Here is a 17,866-nt window from a genome sequence, read left to right as displayed (position 1 = left end):
TAACAGACATCTAAATTGAACTTTATTTAAAAAAGTTTTTAAAAATTGAATAGTGACAAAGTATGATTTTAAAATGTACTTTGAAAAATTTGGTTTTAAAAGGTTATGTGATTACAGTATTTTAGCCAATTTTCCAAAAAGCAATCGATTCAGTGCATGAACCTACCTAGAACTTGATTCGCGAAGACGGCTATGCTGAACCACAGAAGTTGCTGGACTGATATTAGGAGTGGCGCAGCGAGATGTGCTCAGGTCACACTGATCCAGTAATTTGAGTAGTTCTTCTTCAGTTGGACCACCTACGTCTTAGGAAAACATACACCACTGTAATCATTTGCATCCAAAGCCTACCCTGTGACGAACACTGTTCCTTAAGGAACATACCCTTATCCTCGCTTTTGTTGACCATATCCATGGCGGTGGTCAGGTCCCACATCTGAATGCTGCCGTTGGTGTGGCCTGTGAACAAGTACCGCCTTGGCCTGGAGCCCATCCTGCTGGAGCCCTCACATTCTCTTACTGTAAATGAGGATATTGTAGTACAGTCAACAGCTTGGATTTCGCAGATTCTGCAAAACATAGTGTGCAGCTGTTAACTATGGAGAACCAATCACATTTTGTAATTCAGACTTTTAAAATTGCCTTTTTTCAAAGTTATAGTCAAATATTCCACATATATAAAACAGATTTAAAGGGATCAAAGAAAGTCCATAAAATTCAAGGCTTGTTTCTTTGAACCTAGAGAAAAGGCTCTTATAAAACAATGTATTAAGTAACTGAACTAAGACAAATAAATCAATCTTAAAAGAAAATTTAAAAGAGCCTTGATGAGAATTAAGCAATTATTCAAAAGGAAGTTACTAAACTAAAAAGGCATAAAGAAAGCAAGCAGGCATGATACTAGAAAAAAAAAAACTTGAAATCATTTAACATTTCTGTGAAAATTTTAAAAATCTAAAACCAGAAATGTACAGCTATATGGAGATGTCTAAACAGTATCCTCCAATAAATTAATATTGTTAGTTATTAAAATGCTTTGAAGTTATTTTCATTGATTTTTTTTTCCATAAAAGATAAATAGTAATCCACATTTGACAAATGAGAAGACCAATAAATAATGTCAGTAAATGATGTGCCAAAGTCATAGAAAGGTTAACAAAATTGTACTTGATTGAAATATTTATCCCAGCCCACTTTAAAAAAAAGAAAAAAAGATTAAGAACAATTAATGCCAGGCAAATGCAAGGTCAAAAAATGAAGAGGAAATACAATTCATATTAATAAGAGAGACACAGGCAAAGAATATGAAGCTTAGTTGAGCTTCCCAGCAGGCAGGGAAACGGAGAGGGAGGGGAAGAGTTGACTCCTGCAGTGCCCACACAGAGTGATAGAAGCTATCCCAGTCTCATTCCCAACCTCAAGGGAAAAGCTTGTAACATTTTACAGCTGAGTGTGAAGTTTGTATAATTACTTTTGCAGATATTATTCATCAGGTTAAAGAATGTGGCTTTATTAAGTGCTAGGATTCTTTTTTTTTAATCAAATGGTTGCCAAACTATCGAATGTTTTTTTCTGTTTATTAAGATGATCATTTTTCAATATTACGTATGAACTGACAGAATATTTTTTAAAATCTTGATTCCTGTTTAGAACAACTATAGTCAGCTCTCCGTGATGTGGAACCCACACAGACAGAGGGCTGAGTGCACTGTATCATTTTATATATGGGACCTGAGTATGGTGGGATTTTGGTATCTGCCTGCAGGGGGACGTTCTGGACACAGGGGCCCACTGTCAAGAGAATTAAGAAAACGGGGACAGTCACGTGCAGTGAACGCACACAGCACGTGCAGCAGGGACAGTCACGTGCAGGCAGTGAACGCACACAGCACGTGCAGCAGGGACAGTCACGTGCAGTGAACGCACACAGCACGTGCAGCAGGGACAGTCACGTGCAGGCAGTGAACGCACACAGCACGTGCAGCAGGGACAGTCACGTGCAGGCAGTGAACGCACACAGCACGTGCAGCAGGGACAGTCACGTGCAGGCAGCGCACACCTTCACACCACGCACAAAAATAAACTCAAATGGCTTCAAGACTTAATGTAAATACACGATACCATAAAACTAGAAGAGAACGCAGGCCAAACCTACTGACAAATTGTACAAACATCTAATAAAATGTTTTTTGATGTCAGTTGCCCAAGACAATAGAAATAAAAACAAACAAACTGGATCTAATCAAACTCACAAGCCTTTGTACAGCAAAAGAAACCATAAACAAAATGGAAACAAAACCTACAAACTGAGAAAAAGTATTTGCAAGTGATTTGACCCACAAGGGCTTAATTTCCAGAATATACAAACAGCTCATAAAACTAAAAAAACCAACCCAATCAAAAGCAGGAATACGTAAATAGACATTTCTCCAAAGACCTACAGATGGCCAACAGGCATGTGGAAGGATGCTCATTATTGCTGCTTATTAGAGAAATGCAAATCAAAACTACAATGAGGTACCAGCTCACACAGGTTAGAATTGCCATCATTAAAAATATCTACAAATCACAAAATGCTGGAGAGGATGTGCAGAAACGAGAACCTTCATGCACTGTTGGCAGGAATGTAAACTGGTAAAGCCAGTGTAGAGAACACTATGGAGGTTCCTTAAACTACAACAAGAGTTGCCATAGGATCCAGCAATCCCACTCCTGGGCATATATATCCAGACAAAACTATAATTCAAAAAGATACATGCATCCCTACATACACAACCACACTGTTTACAACAGTCAACACATGGAAATAACCTAAATACCCAGTGACAGACCGATGGATAGAGAAGATAATGTAGTTACACACAATGAACTATTACTCAGCCTTAAAAAGAATGAAATGATGTCTTTTGAGTAACAGGGATAGACCCGGAGATTATCACACTAAGAAGTCAGAGAAAAACAAATACCACATGACATCACGTATGTGTAGGAATCTAAAATATGACACGAATGAAATAGAAACAGACTCGCAGACAGACAACAGACTTGTGGCTGCAAGGCAGAGGATGGATGGATGGTAGGTTTGAGCTTAGAAGACGCAAACCGTGTTTATTAGTCGCTCAGTGGTGTCTGACTCTTTGGACCCCATGGACTGTAGTCCACCAGGCTCCTCTGTCCATGAGATTTTCTAGGCAAGAATAGTGGAGTGGGGTGCCATTAACTACAGGGGACTATATACAAAATCCTGTGACAAACCATAGTGGTAAAGAATATGAAAAAGCTGTGTGTGTGTATGTATAAAAAACAATCACTTTGCTATAGAATATAAATAGTGTAAAGCAATCATATTTCAAAAAAATAAAAATTTTAAAAAGTACAGAAAGCCTAAATGTGTGAAAATAAACATATGATTTGGCTCTTTTAATTTTTCCTGTAGGATAGAGTCCTTAGAGTTACCTCCTCCTTTAAAAGATTTTACAGGTTCTTCTCCCTGCTCACTTTTACCACTGTCAATTACTTCCCCTTTTGTAACACAAACATTGACTTCTGAACATAGAATCTTTTCAGTAAAGTGTTACCTTTTCCCAGTAGATGACAGTCTTACAAACAGTTTATTAGTGATGGGAACAACTTTCTGGATAAACACCTGTTGATCATCTCGCTCTCCAAAAGGTCCTTCATCAGAAAACAGAAAACACTGATATAAGTTTAAGTTGATGTTTTTTCCAATTTTTTAGATTTCTAATGCCTGGAACAAAAGCACTCAATAAATATGTCAATGCTATACCTTTCAGTTACACAATGTTACTTGTCAATTATATCTCAATGAAGTTGGAAAAAAAAACTTTGTTGTCAAAACTGTAAACTTTCAGTGTCTGTCATCACAGTTGGAAGTGGATTCACAGGGCAACTGTTAAAACTGACAACACTGAGCAGTTCTCGCTCTAAAAATACTAAGACCGGTTGTACAATTCTCATAAGCAGCTTACATTTTTTAAAGATAACTATTTTGAAGTCTTTACTGTGGGTGCATATTCATTTAATAGTTTCATGCATAAACAATTCTCATGTACTCCTTACATTCCACCAGTTCTGCCTATACAGGTGATCTAGAAGGCACATTAACGAACAGGTCCTATAGAACTATTAAAAGTATGGTGGGTATAGCACATATACATTACAGATTGTTTCAAACGGATCTTTACAGAAAAGAATCTACTTCTGTGAAGATTCTGTGTGTGTATATATGGTATGTTATGGCGTATGGAGAAACTGATTTAACTTTATATACCTTTTGCTAAAATCAGAGCCTTTCAGTAGAGACATGCTATACTATTTCCTGACAAATGCCATCAAAACCACTCTCAGAATCTAAGAACATCAGCCCCTTTCCAGCTTCAAAGTTATTTTCAGGTTAATTATTAGCAACTATGGAAAAAAAGTATTTCAAGTTTCAAATGTGTATACCCATCATGGCTTCTAATTTTTAAAAAAGTGGTATTTGGAGATGGTATCACTTCAGTTCAGTCACTCAGTCGTGTCCGACTCTTTGCGACCCCATGAATCGCAGCACACCAGGCCTCCCTGTCCATCACCAACTCCCGGAGTTCACTCAGACTCACGTCCATTGAGTCAGTGATGCCATCCAGCCATCTCATCCTCTGTTGTCCCCTTCTCCTCCTGCCCCCAATCCCTCCCAGCATCAGAGTCTTTTCCAATGAGTCAACTCTTCGCATGAGGTGGCCAAAGTACTGGAGTTTCAGCTTCATTCCCTCCAAAGAAATCCCAGGGCTGATCTCCTTCAGAATGGACTGGTTGGATCTCCTTGCAATCCAAGAGACTCTCGAGTCTTCTCCAACACCACAGTTCAAAAGCATCAATTCTTTGGCGCTCAGCTTACTTCACAGTCCAACTCTCACATCCATACATGACAACTGGAAAAACCACAGCCTTGACTAGATGGACCTTTGTTGGCAAAGTAATATCTCTGCTTTTTAATATTCTGTCTAGGTTGGTCATAACTTTCCTTCCAAGGAGTAAGCATCTTTTAATTTCATGGCCACAGTCACCATCTGCAGTGATTTTGGAGCCCAAAAAGATAAAGTTTGACACTGTTTCCACTGTTTCCCCATCTATTTCCCAAGAAGTGATGGGACCGGATGCCATGATCTTCGTTTTCTGAATGTTGAGCTTTAAGCCAACTTTTTCACTCTCCTCTTCCACTTTTCATCAAAGGCTCTTTAGTTCCTCTTCACTTTCTGCTATAAGGGTGGTGTCATCTGCATATCAGAGGTTATTGGTATTTCTCCCGGCAATCTTGATTCCAGCTTGTGTTTCTTCCAGTCCAGCGTTTCTCATGATGTACTCTGCATATAAGTTAAATAAGCAGGGTGACAATATACAGCCTTGACGTATTCCTTTTCCTATTTGGAACCAGTCTGTTGTTCCATGTCCAGTTCTAACTGTTGCTTCCTGACCTGCATACAAATTTCTCAAGAGGCAGATCAGGTGGTCTGGTATTCCCATCTCTTTCAGAATTTTCCACAGTTTATTGTGATCCACACAGTCAAAGGTTTTGGCATAGTCAATAAAGTAGAAATAGATGTTTTTCTGGAACTCTCTTGCTTTTTCGATGATCCAGCGGATATTGGCAATTTGATCTCTGGTTCCTCTGCCTTTTCTAAAACCAGCTTGAACATCAGGAAGTTCATGGTTCACATATTGCTGAAGCCTGACTTGGAGAATTTTGAGCATTACTTTACTAGCTTGTGAGATGAGTGCAATTGTGTGGTAGTTTGAGCATTCTTTGGCATTGCCTTTCTTTGGGATTGGAATGAAAAGTGACCTTTTCCAGTCCTGTGGCCACTGCTGAGTTTTCCAAATTTGCTCACATATTGAGTGCAGCACTTTCACAGCATCATCTTTCAGGATTTGAAATAGCTCAACTGGAATTCCATCACCTCCACTAGCTTTGTTCATAGTGATGGTTTCTAAGGCCCACTTGACTTCACATTCCAGGATGTCTGGCTCTAGGTCAGTGATCACACCATCGTGATTATCTGGGTCATGAAGATCTTTTTTGTACAGTTCTTCTGTGTATTCTTGCCATCTCTTCTTAATATCTTCTGCTTCTGTTAGGTCCATACCATTTCTGTCCTTTATCGAGCCCATCTTTGCATGAAGTGTTCCCTTGGTATCTCTAATTTTCTTGAAGAGATCTCTAGTCTTTCCCATTCTGTTGTTTTCCTCTATTTCTTTGCATTGATCGCTGAGGAAGGCTTTCTTATCTCTTCTCGCTGTTCTTTGCAACTCTGCATTCAGATGCTTATATCTTTCCTTTTCTCCTTTGCTTTTCGCTTCTCTTCTTTTCACAGCTGTTTGTAAGGTCTCCCCAGACAGCCATTTTGCTTTTTTGCATTTCTTTTCCATGGGGATGGTCTTGATCCCTGTCTCCTGTACAATGTCACGAACCTCATTCCATAGTTCATCAGGCACTCTAGCTATCAGATCTAGGCCCTTAAATCTATTTCTCACTTCCACTCTATAATCATAAGTGATTTGATTTAGGTCATACCTGAATGGTCTAGTGGTTTTCCCTACTTTCTTCAGTTTCAGTCTGAATTTGGCAATAAGGAGTTCATGATCTGAGCCACAGTCAGCTCCTGGTCTTGTTTTTGCTGACTGTATAGAGCTTCTCCATCTTTGGCTACTTAGGAAACGCTAATAAAGATGAAAAATCTGCTCTCAACTTTTTAACAACTAAAAATAATTCCATAATACATATCTTCCTGAGCTTATGATGGGGTTATGACTTACAATACTGAAAATACCATTAAGTCAAAACTGCATTTAGTACTAAACATCACAACTTAGCCTGGCCTAGAGTAAATGTGCTCAGAACACTTACATTAGCCTTCAGGTGGGCAAAGCCATCTAACACAAAACCTATTTTATGATGAAGTGTTGAACACCTCATGTAACTTACTGAATACTGAAAGTGAGAAAGAGAATGGCTGTGTGCATACAGACTGATTCCAAGCATATCACTTGTTTACCCTTGTGGTCATGGGGCTGACTGGGAACTTACCAGGCCTGCTGCTGCTGCCCAGCATCACGGAGGAATATGGTACCACACATCCCTAGCCCGGGAAAAGATCAAACTTCAAAGTACTGGTTCTACTGAATGACTGTCACACTTTTGTACCATCATAAAGTCAAAAAATATCATCTGTATAATTGTTTGACTTTAGAGAACTTAATCAGAAAAACACACTAAGCTTCTGTTTTAAATAAGTTTAAAAGTGAAAATGAAGAATTTATATTTACAACTCTTTTTTTAGGTTCCTACTACCAATAATACACTTCTTCAGCACTGCCTTCATAGTACTTGAGAATGACCACCTATGTCGTTCCCAGAGGAGTAGCTTCCGTGGCTTTCTGTCTCCTCCAGAGACAGGATCTTGAACGATGCTAAAGGAGTAGAACCCGGCTGAGTAGAGATCATTCCTCTGAATCGTGTTACTGTCCATGTCCGGACATGATTATTATCTGCACAAACTAGGAGAGAAAGAGAACACACAAGAGTTTTTAAATACAGATTGTAAGAGCACCAACAACATCACTTTTATAAATTCATTTTAACTTTTTTCACTATGATCTACAATAAGTAGATCACAGCACATTTTGAGTGACAAAACAACTTATCTTAAAATCATACTTAAATTTGTACCTAGCCAACAAAAATGAGATAACAGAATATGGTTTACCTTGCTGCAAATATAAGGTATGTAAGTTAATCTATGGATCCTTATAAAAGTAGCCTATAGGGTATAGATTTAGAAAAGGTTAAAAAAAAAGTGTATGTAAAAAAAATGTTGAATATTTTCTGTTCTGTTGGTAAACTACACTGTAGACAAGTTGCCTACTTTATTTTTTCCAACCATATAAACGGTTTCTGCTTATGTTACTCAAATATCAAACAATTAAGACCAGGAGTTACTGAAAATTTACTAGCACAAATGACATTTGTCCCAAAACTTGCTGCTCATTCAGTTACATCACGGAAAACTAAGATTTCAATACTAAAGTTGACAATTATTTTTATATATGAGACTGTATTTAAGTAACTTATTCCAATTAGCTTATTTTTCCATAGTAATAATATTAAACAGTTATATACTGAGATATCTCTGAATAAGTAATCTGTTTCTGTTGGTTTTGTCTGAATAGATACCCTATTAAAATATATAAACAACTATAACATTAATCCAAGAACTGTACTTTTGTGGCATGCTTTAAAAAATTTACTAACTTGTCTTTTATTATATATATATAGCATTATATATAGCATCAGTATATACTATGAAATTATCCAAAATTTCTTCTATACACACATTTCCTCCTGGATAGGTGTCACAGTTGCACATTTTAAACAGAAGTTTAGAAATTTAATTTTAGCAAACAGCAATAAGAATAAAAAGTGTACATATTATACAGCAAAATTCTCAATTCTCGGAATACTAGTTTTCTAGTGAAAAAGAAGACACTTAGTTCTAGGCTATAATCAACTTCATGGGAAATAATTTCCTGATTTCATTATTAAACTTAAGGGGATTCAGAAAAATAACTGAAATATTTTTAGCAATTATGAAATCTGTTAGTATGAATAATCATCATACATTTATAACATTGAAACTAATCATTTACAATGTTGTAATCATTCACAGCACTGAAACTAACACTAAGAGAGACAGAACGTCATTACATATACGTGCATATCCACCAGGTGGCAGAGTAATACAGTTGAGCACATATAAAATACCCCAGATTTTTGGCTAAACTGGATATTTTTCTTGACAAATTTATATTTCAAACCTATACAGATATTTGTTACAAAGCAAACTTCACCAAGTAATTCTTAGACATCACATCCAACACTAACATCATTACCAGCAAAACAGTATTAACTGCTCTTTAGTGCGCACTGTCATTTAAATATCAAAATGGTCTAGCAAGAATAGTCTGTTTTTCTCACAGGGTCATATTGTGTCGTTTCATTAGTTTATTCACAAGAACTACGTTAAGTGCTGAGGACAGGGTGGAGAACAAAAGTTTCTGCTGCTGTAGAAACCTATATTCTAAAAGAGGGAGAGAGAGAGAGATCAGAAAGCAACAGTCTGTGAAGAAAACAAATGGATACTGACAGCAAAAGCTGACTGGACAGAGGTCTGGCTAGGTTAGACCAAGTGGCCAAGGAGGCCTCATGAGGAGGAGTTTGAAGTGGGACTTGAATGCCAAGGAGAGGCAGCCAAACAAATATCTAGGAAAACACATTTCAAATGAAAAGAAGAAGGTCAGAGGTTCTAAGGCATTTTCAAGAAATAGAAGAGCCAATGAGCTAGGGTACCATGCGCAATAAGGAAAGTGACAAGGGAGGCTGAGAGAAGAGACCCGAAAGCTAAGCAGGGTCCAGAACAGGAAGCGCTGCATTAAGTTACTTCTTCTACGATACACTAGGAAGCCATCGGCAAGTCAGACCTGGTTTGCATTTCTAAAGATATTTCTGCCTGTTGTGTGGAACGTGAACCATAGAGAGCCAAGACAGAAACAGGGAAAAACTGAGAAGCTCAGCAACCCAGGGGAGAAATGCTGACCTGAGCTACCAGGTTGGCAGCAATGGACACACAGTGAAGTACTCAGACGTGTGATACATGCTCAAGCAAAGACACGGGAGTTACTGATGGATTCCACATGGGAGGCAGGGAGGCGACAGAAAGGGAGGAATCAAGCCTGATTCCTAGATTTTCAGCCTGGGTATAAAAGATTAGTGATACTGTGTAATAAGATGGCTTTTGAGAGAGAAATCAAAAGTACCATTTTATCCACCAGGTTAATTTAGAGATGCCTCTTAAACCTACAACCAAATCCTAAGGACAAGCACTGTATACACAAGTCTGGAAGTCTGTGGATGGTCACAGGTGGAAGGAAAGTCTGGAAGTCACTGGCATATAGATGACAGCATTCAAATCACCAGGGAAAGAAAGTACAGACAAATAAAAATGGAGAATCTAGAAAAAGATTTAAGGCAAACCAACACTTAGTAACTGGGCAAAAGAGGAAGAACCAGCCATACAGAGCAAGAAAGACTCCTCAGTGAGGCAGATGTTAGATGAGTACTGCTTTATAAAAGATTTAAAAAAGAGCTTGTTGCTGGAAGGCATCATTATATCCAAAACAGTGAGACATTCAATAAAAGCAGTCATCCATCCATCTACCCTTTTACCCATCATCCATCCATATATGGACAAGGTATTTCAGCTCCATTTGATGTTTAATTAGAGAAAGATGCATCACCTTTTTATATTAGGTAGTCTTCATATAAACAAAAGTTGATATATGAAAATAATGTTTATAAAAATTTAAATTAGGCAGGAACTGATCTACAAAAGATTTAATGCAAAATTGTTTTATAAATGCAAATGCTACTGATATACCTGATAATTCAATTTTTGTAAGGTCTTTCAGAAATTGTCTATCATATACAATAATTTCACAGTGGAATTTTACTTTTTGATCATTTTATGCTGTGTCATCCTAATTTTGCTTTAAAATCTGTAACTATTTTTTTAAATATTAAATTTGTATCTAAAATTTTTAAAAATCTATGACTACATAGAATAGAAAGTCCCTAAATCATGTCCAACTCTTTGCCCCCCCATGGACTATACAGTCCATGGAACTCTCCAGGCCAGAATACTGGAATGGGGAGCCTTTCCCTTTCTCCAGGGGATCTCCCCAACCCAGGGATCGAACCCAAGTCTCCCACATTGCAGCCAGACTCTTTACCAATTTTACCAACTAAGCCACGGGGGAAGCCCTCTATGACTGCGAAAAACAATAAACCCACAAATGTTATTTTCTTCACACCTTTTTACACGTTTTCTAATTTTTAACATTAGTAGTTGATGTTAGACTACCAACATTCTACTAACTTTAGCATTAAACCTTAAGACAATACAACCAAATTTATATTAAATTCATATAAATTTCTCTAATAAAAAATTCTTAACAGGATTGAGAAATTTTCTGAAGTAAAACATACCATAAGAACACACTATTAAAAGAGAGTAAATAAAAGATACAATACCTTCTAAATTTATGTATACTACAGCTAGACAAGATCAAAGAAAATCATGATATTTTCACAGTATTAAGAGATAATCACAGTATTTCTTATTAAACTTTTCTACCATTTTTTGGTATGCCTATACATAAAACACTGCTTTTGTATTTTTTTAATTTGTAGAAGTCTAGAAAATTATACCCCAGGCAAGGTTTCATATGAGGCAGCCCACCTTACCAATACCAATAAAATCATTTCACCTGATACCAGATGCTTCTCTGACAGCATGATTTTTGTGACAGGACTTCGGTGAACAGTGAATGTCTGAAAAAGCTGAGGGCCCGACCCAACCGTCTCTGGGTGCTGCACAATGACGCGTACTGCGCCAGAACTCGTACCATAGGCAATCTCGATCCAGTTACCACTGACACCTACACAAAATCAAAAGTGGAAAGGTGAAATAATAGAAGACGATCAACAGAAAGCTGCCCTTGCAAGTGTTCTCTGTGACAGAAGAGGCAGAGGTGGATTCAGCACTTGTATCAGCCCAAATCCCACTCAGTGCAGAAATCTGAAGACTTCTCTGACTGTCTTAATGCCTTACTTCCTTTATTAATCGCTTCCTAACACTCACTCCACTGTACTAAGTGTTAGATTCTACCACAGCAACTGTAACCCCCCAGTTCTCTATCTACCTCTACTCTTTATTGATGAGACTGAATCATAATCAGTTTAGATTTAAAACACCTTACAGAGTGCCTTGCCTGAGACAGTAGGTACTCATTAACTGCTTAAAGAATAAATCTGATATGCTAAGAACACCACTGATACAGCACAGGATTCCAAAAGTAATGCTCCATATGACTTCTAGCTTAGAATGACCACCTGTGTTACTTCTGCTACAACATTAAACCTTCTCTTTGAGTAATCAAGTACTGTAATTACTTGTACATACACAAGTAATATGCTCTTCAACAGTTTCAAAACTGTTAACTAGGGAACAAATATACCCATTACACTGCTGACATCACACTTACCTATGCTGTCTCTTTTAATTATGTACAAGTAGTTCATCATGTTAGGTTCGTGTGTGGATTTTTTCTCAAACAGGTGCCCAGATTCCATCACATATTTAAAGACAGAATGGAGTTCAGGGATAGATAGCCTTTCAAAGCTTCACAGAGAACCTCTTAATAGCTATTGTTTCTGACCAACCCAAAAATATTTGAATCAAGGGAGAAAGGGCAGGCTATGGAAAACACTTCTCAAAATTTAAGGCAACTACACCCTCATGTCTTAAAAGAAGATACTGCCACCACAAAAGAAATTTTTTTCTCCCTTTTAATTTGCGGGGGCAGGGGGAGCATACTTCATTCTAGAGCAGGGGTCAGCAAACTTTCTGTAAAAGGCTGAACAGCAAACAGTTTAAACTTTGCATGCCAAACTGTCTCTGTGACAACCACTCAATTCTGACACAGGGGCACAAAAGCAGCCAAAGACAATACATAAAACTATCAATGAAAAGAACATGGTTTGCTGACTTCTGTTCTGGAGCAATATAGTTTAAATTCTACCATAATTTCAATAAAAATCTGTGCACACCAGAATATTTTTCTTTCATATAGAAGATAATGATTTCTTAAAATCATTCAATAATATGATTCTACACAAGTAATATATTCAACCTATTAATATTACTGGCCACATGTAAATATTTACTAGAATTCCTTTCATTACAGATAAATTTTCAGTTCCCCATTTATGTTTATCCTTCACTCTAGAATACAAAAATTCTTAATAATTCACAGAACTAGTTTGTTAATTTCACTGTAATGGCCTCTGAAAGAGAAGTTATGGGTACTGATATTTTCCAAAACTTAAATTTGAAATTTCCCAGAGAAATAAGCTCATTTTCCAATAGAGATTAATAGTCTAAAAGCTTCTGTTGTTGTTGTTGTTAAAAAGATAAAGCTCTTAATTTCAAAATGAAATCAGCGATCATAGGAAGGTAAATGTGCAGGTCAGTTTTAAAAATAATTTTAGTTATTATTATTATCATAAAAATTAACAATACAATTCAGAAGAGGGAAAGTTCTAATTTTCTACCCCAGAGTATGTTTATTGGTCATGTTTGACCTCAATCTAAAACCAAACATCAACTTCAGACTAAAAGAGATGAAATCCTAGCACTGCAGCTTACCAAAACAAAGGACCAGATTAGTATTAGAATAAACCAATGAATAAACATACATAAAATAACATCCATAATAATAATTTTGCTATGCACTAACTTGTTTTGGGTGTGAGGTAAACACTCAGAGCAGTAATAGCATCATTTGAGGAATCATGATAAAGTTCAGTTACAAGAAGATCATTATCCTTCATTCGCAATGGGAACTTCTGCATATCTAAAAAGTAAAAATAGTATGAAAATAAATGGTAAATCTAAAACTTAAGTTAGTACTTTCTTGTTTTCATTTAAAAAGTCATACTAAACAGAGCCACACTAAGTGCCTGACCACTTACCTATATAATATATTGATCCATTGTTACATCCCAGCAGCAGGAATGAGCCAGCAGTGTCGTAACTAGTTATAGGAACGACGTCTTGAACCTGATGTAGTGAGAATATTGTTAGATGTCAGATGTTAATTACAATCTATATTTTCTGCTCAATGTCCTCAAATTTTTTATGCAATAAAGAAGATACTTAATTAGGTCTTAGAACATGGACTTTCTTTACACACACACACATCCATGCGGAACTCTGAAGAACCACCAATATAGTCCCCTTTAAAGCTTTTTTCTAAAAAAAAAAAGAAACAAAAAACTTATTTCCAACAGCAGCACTTTCCTTTCAGAATTTAGTTATCTCCATTTTCTGCACATGACCATGAGGTTAGAGCACATATTAGGACTGGAAAACAGTCTGACCCAGGCCCCTTTCTCCCTTCTCTCTCTCAAATAAGAGATGAAATGACCTGCCCAGTTAGAATCATAAAACAGATCAGCCAACTTCAAGACAGTACTTGCTCCCTTGATACACTGTCATTTCTTCGAAAAGGCAGCATTCTCTATCTCCCCCTGAAGACTTCACCTCTGTATCCTAGGAAACGGCCAATCAAGTTCTCAGATGCTTTTGTTTTTTCAAGCACTAGAATAAAAAAATCAGTTTTCCAAGCAAATCAGGCTAGTTACAAATTAATGAATGCTTATGTTTGTGCTAAGAGAAAAGCAAAGGGCATGACTTTTACTATAAAACAAAACAAAAACCAGAAAGTCTTACCGAGTACTGGCAAGAAGATCAAACTGAATCCCCCTTATGTACAGCCAGACTAGGCATGCATGTGAAACTTTACACACTCAACATTCACATTATATACTTTTCATATCTAGGTGAACAAGTACTGGAATGGACAAGGGATGTTGAAATACTACTTCTGCTCCGTAGGCGCTTTGAAACTCATGGGCAAGAAAGAAAAAAAAGACAATTACAATGTAAAAGGCACTAAAATAGGATGTGCAATACAACCATGGAGGAAGAAAGGATTCCTGTTTAAACTCCAGTCCAGGTAGGACAAAGATCAAGGAAAAGTTCAAAAAGGAAGTAACACTTGAAAACAAAACAAAGAAATAACTAGGAGTTAGGCAGAGAGGGAAAAACACACATCTGAAGGACAGCAAGTACAGCACAGAATATATGCCAATTCTAACTAAAAACCAAATTTAAAAACAGCTAAATCTTGGAAATAATGACTCGAATAAGCTGTTCATGTTCACAGCCCTAAATTCTAGTGTCATGCTTGGGTATAAGTCACACTAGCAATACCTCTGCAGAGATTTTGATGGCCACCCTCAACCCCAGGTCAGGTTTCTGTTTCATCAGAGCCAACAGGTTCAGAAGCAGGTCGTCACTGAGAACTCTTCCGTGATGAGTCAAGAGGTCTGAAGAAAGGAGGGGAGGCTGCTTCACTGATGTATTTTCTTATATCAATTGATCTTTTTAGTTCACTTACTCCAGAAAGTGCTTCAGTTCTACCCCAGAGTCTTCACAGTCAGAGGATAGGGGTAGGTAAGGCCATGAGACTCCTCTCTCTCTACACCATTTTTCAATGAAAGGCTGGCAGCAGCTTGGAGCTTTCCCTGGGACATCCCAGACAGACACTTGACCTCTTATTCTCTGGGAGGGTGGGCGCCAGGATTAGAACCTTCCTAATCCTGGAGCAGTGACGGATTTCCTCTTAAGCTCTAAAATCACTGCTGATGCTGACTGCAGCCATGAAATTAGAAGAAAACTGCTTCTTAACAGGAAAGCTATGACAAACCTAGACAGTGTGTTAAAAAGCCAAGACATCACTTTGCTGCCAAAGGTTCATATAGTCAAGGCTATGGTCTTTCTAGTAGTCATGTACAGATGTGAGAGCTGGACAATAAAGAAAGCTGAGCACCAAAGAATTGATGGTTTTGAATTGTGGTGTTAGAGAAGACTCTTGAGAGTCCTTTGGAAAGCAAAGAGATCAAACCAATCAATCTTAAAGGAAATCAACCCTGAATACCCTTTGGATCGACTGATGCTGAAGCTGAAGTTCCAATAACTTTGGCCACCTGATGGGAACAGCTGATTCATTGGAAAAGACCCTGATGCTGAGAAAGACTGAGGGCAAGAGGCGAAGAGGGCAATAGAAGATGAGATGGTTGGATGGCATCACTGATTCAAGCGACATGAACCTGGGCAAACTCCAGGAGACAGTGAGGGACAGGGAAGCCTGGCATGCTACAGTCCCTGAGGTTGCAAAAAATCACATGACTTGGTGTCTGAACACCACCATCACCTCCTTCCCTGCACCCCGACCAAGTCCTGCTCTTCTCATGTCCACCTCTCAGCACAAGAACAGAGAAAGCAGAGGACATGTGAAGTTAGGTTACAGAGGAGATGGTACCAAGATCTTCTCTCCCAGCATAAGCAAGGAGGCAGTCATTTTGCAGCCTTCTCTTCTTTACCCCAATAACTTCATGGCAAGAACCTGAGAAACCACAGTGATCAGTACATGTGATTCCATCATGGTGATCACAAACCTAAGGTAGAAGTGAGTTTTCTCTCCTAAGGTAGTTCAGTGATTATCATTAATGTCTATGTAAAAATTTAAATGATTTACATTTTGAAAATAATCAGTCTATCTTCCCAAGCAATACAAGGCCCCTTAAATCTTGTAACCACAATCTCTACCTGATAATCATTTGTTAACAAAATGTTCTAACTCTCCTCCATTACTTTTTAAATACTTAGATTCACCAACATATCGAGAAATGCCTTTGCTAGTAAGGTTTGCAGTATTCCACTCCTTCCTCTTCTAAGTAAAATAATCTTATCAAAGGGCATTTCTTCAGCAGTCCTTCCACTGAGGGTTGTAAATGACAAACTCTATCTGTATTATATGAAAACATCTCTCATTCATGTCTGAATGACAGTTTTGCTGAATATAAAGCTCTAAGTTGAAACTTATTTCCTCAACTAACTCGAGAATAGCCTACTGTCTTCTGGCTTCTACTGTTGCTCAACAAAGAATCTGTTTTACATCTAGCTAGAGAGTAATGCTCAAAATTCTCCAAGCCAGGCTTCAGCAATACATGAACTGTGAACTTCCAGATGTTCAAGCTGGTTTTAAAAGGCAGAGGAACCAGAGATCAAAGTGCCAACATTCGCTGGATCATGGAAAAAGCAAGAGAGTTCCAGAAAAACATCTATTTCTGCTTTATTGACTATGCTAAAGCCTTTGACTGTGTGGATCACAATAAACTGTAGAAAATTCTGAAAGACATGGGAATACCAGACCACCTGACCTGCCTCTTGAGAAACCTATATTCAGTTCAGGAAGCAACATTTAGAACTGGACATGGAACAACAGACTGGTTCCAAATAGGAAAAGGAGTACGTCAAGGTTGTATATTGTCACCCTGCTTATTTAACTTATATGCAGAGTACATCATGAGAAACACTGGGCTGGAAGAAGCACAAGCTGGAATCAAGATTGCCGGGAGAAATATCAATAACCATAATAAGATATGCAGGTAACACCACCCTTCTGGCAGAAAGTGAAGAGGAACTAAAAAGCCTCTTGATGAAAGTGAAAGAGGAGAGTGAAAAAGTTGGCTTAAAGCTCAACATTCAGAAAACGAAGATCATGGCATCTGGTCCCATCACTTCATGGCAAAGAGATGGGGAAACAGTGGAAACAGTGTCAGACTTTATTTTTTTGGGCTCCAAAATCACTGCAGATGGAGACTGCTGCCATGAAATTAAAAGATGCTTACTCCTTGGAAGAAAAGTTATGACCAACCTAGATAACATATTCAAAAGCAGAGACATTACTTTACCAACAAAGGTCCATCTAGTCAAGGCTATGGTTTTTCCAGTGGTCATGTATGGATGTGAGAGTTGGACTGTGAAGAAAGCTGAGTGCCAAAGAATTGATGCTTTTGAACTGTGGTGTTGGAGAAGACTCTTGAGAGTCCCTTGCACAGCAAGGAGATCCAACCAGTCCATTCTGAAGGAGATCAGCCCTGGGATTTCTTTGGAAGGAATGATGCTAAAGCTGAAACTCCAGTACTTTGGCCACCTCATGCGAAGAGTTGACTCACTGGAAAAGACCCTGATTCTGGGAGGGATTGGGGGCAGGAGGAGAAGGGGATGACAGAGGATGAGATGGGAAGATGGCATCGCCGACTCGATGGACATGAGTTTGA

General features: G+C 38.0%; 1 protein-coding gene across 4 annotated transcripts in view; it reads right to left on the bottom strand.

Moving 5' to 3' along the window:
• The window catches only part of KCTD3 (potassium channel tetramerization domain containing 3), a 72,138-nt gene that overhangs the window by 5,669 nt on the left and 48,603 nt on the right, over positions 1-17,866 (bottom strand). For 2 of the 4 annotated variants that reach the window (XM_005216782.5, XM_024976099.2), the window contains 7 exons: positions 13,649-13,736; positions 13,414-13,530; positions 11,383-11,553; positions 7,402-7,557; positions 3,579-3,675; positions 385-569; positions 167-299 (listed from right to left, as the gene is read on the bottom strand). In XM_005216782.5, coding sequence (XP_005216839.1) covers positions 167-299; positions 385-569; positions 3,579-3,675; positions 7,402-7,557; positions 11,383-11,553; positions 13,414-13,530; positions 13,649-13,736 — 947 coding nt within the window. Of the gene's footprint in view, positions 1-166; positions 306-384; positions 570-3,578; positions 3,676-7,401; positions 7,558-11,382; positions 11,554-13,413; positions 13,531-13,648; positions 13,737-17,866 lie in introns of all 4 variants that reach the window. The other 2 variants (NM_001191424.2, XM_010813093.4) reach the window with 1 other exon arrangement.

Source organism: Bos taurus, chromosome 16, assembly GCF_002263795.3.
Source record: "Bos taurus isolate L1 Dominette 01449 registration number 42190680 breed Hereford chromosome 16, ARS-UCD2.0, whole genome shotgun sequence".
Classification (NCBI taxonomy): Eukaryota; Metazoa; Chordata; class Mammalia; order Artiodactyla; family Bovidae; genus Bos; species Bos taurus.
Note: the sequence above shows the minus strand (reverse complement) of the source record. Positions and strands in the feature narration are given on the sequence as shown.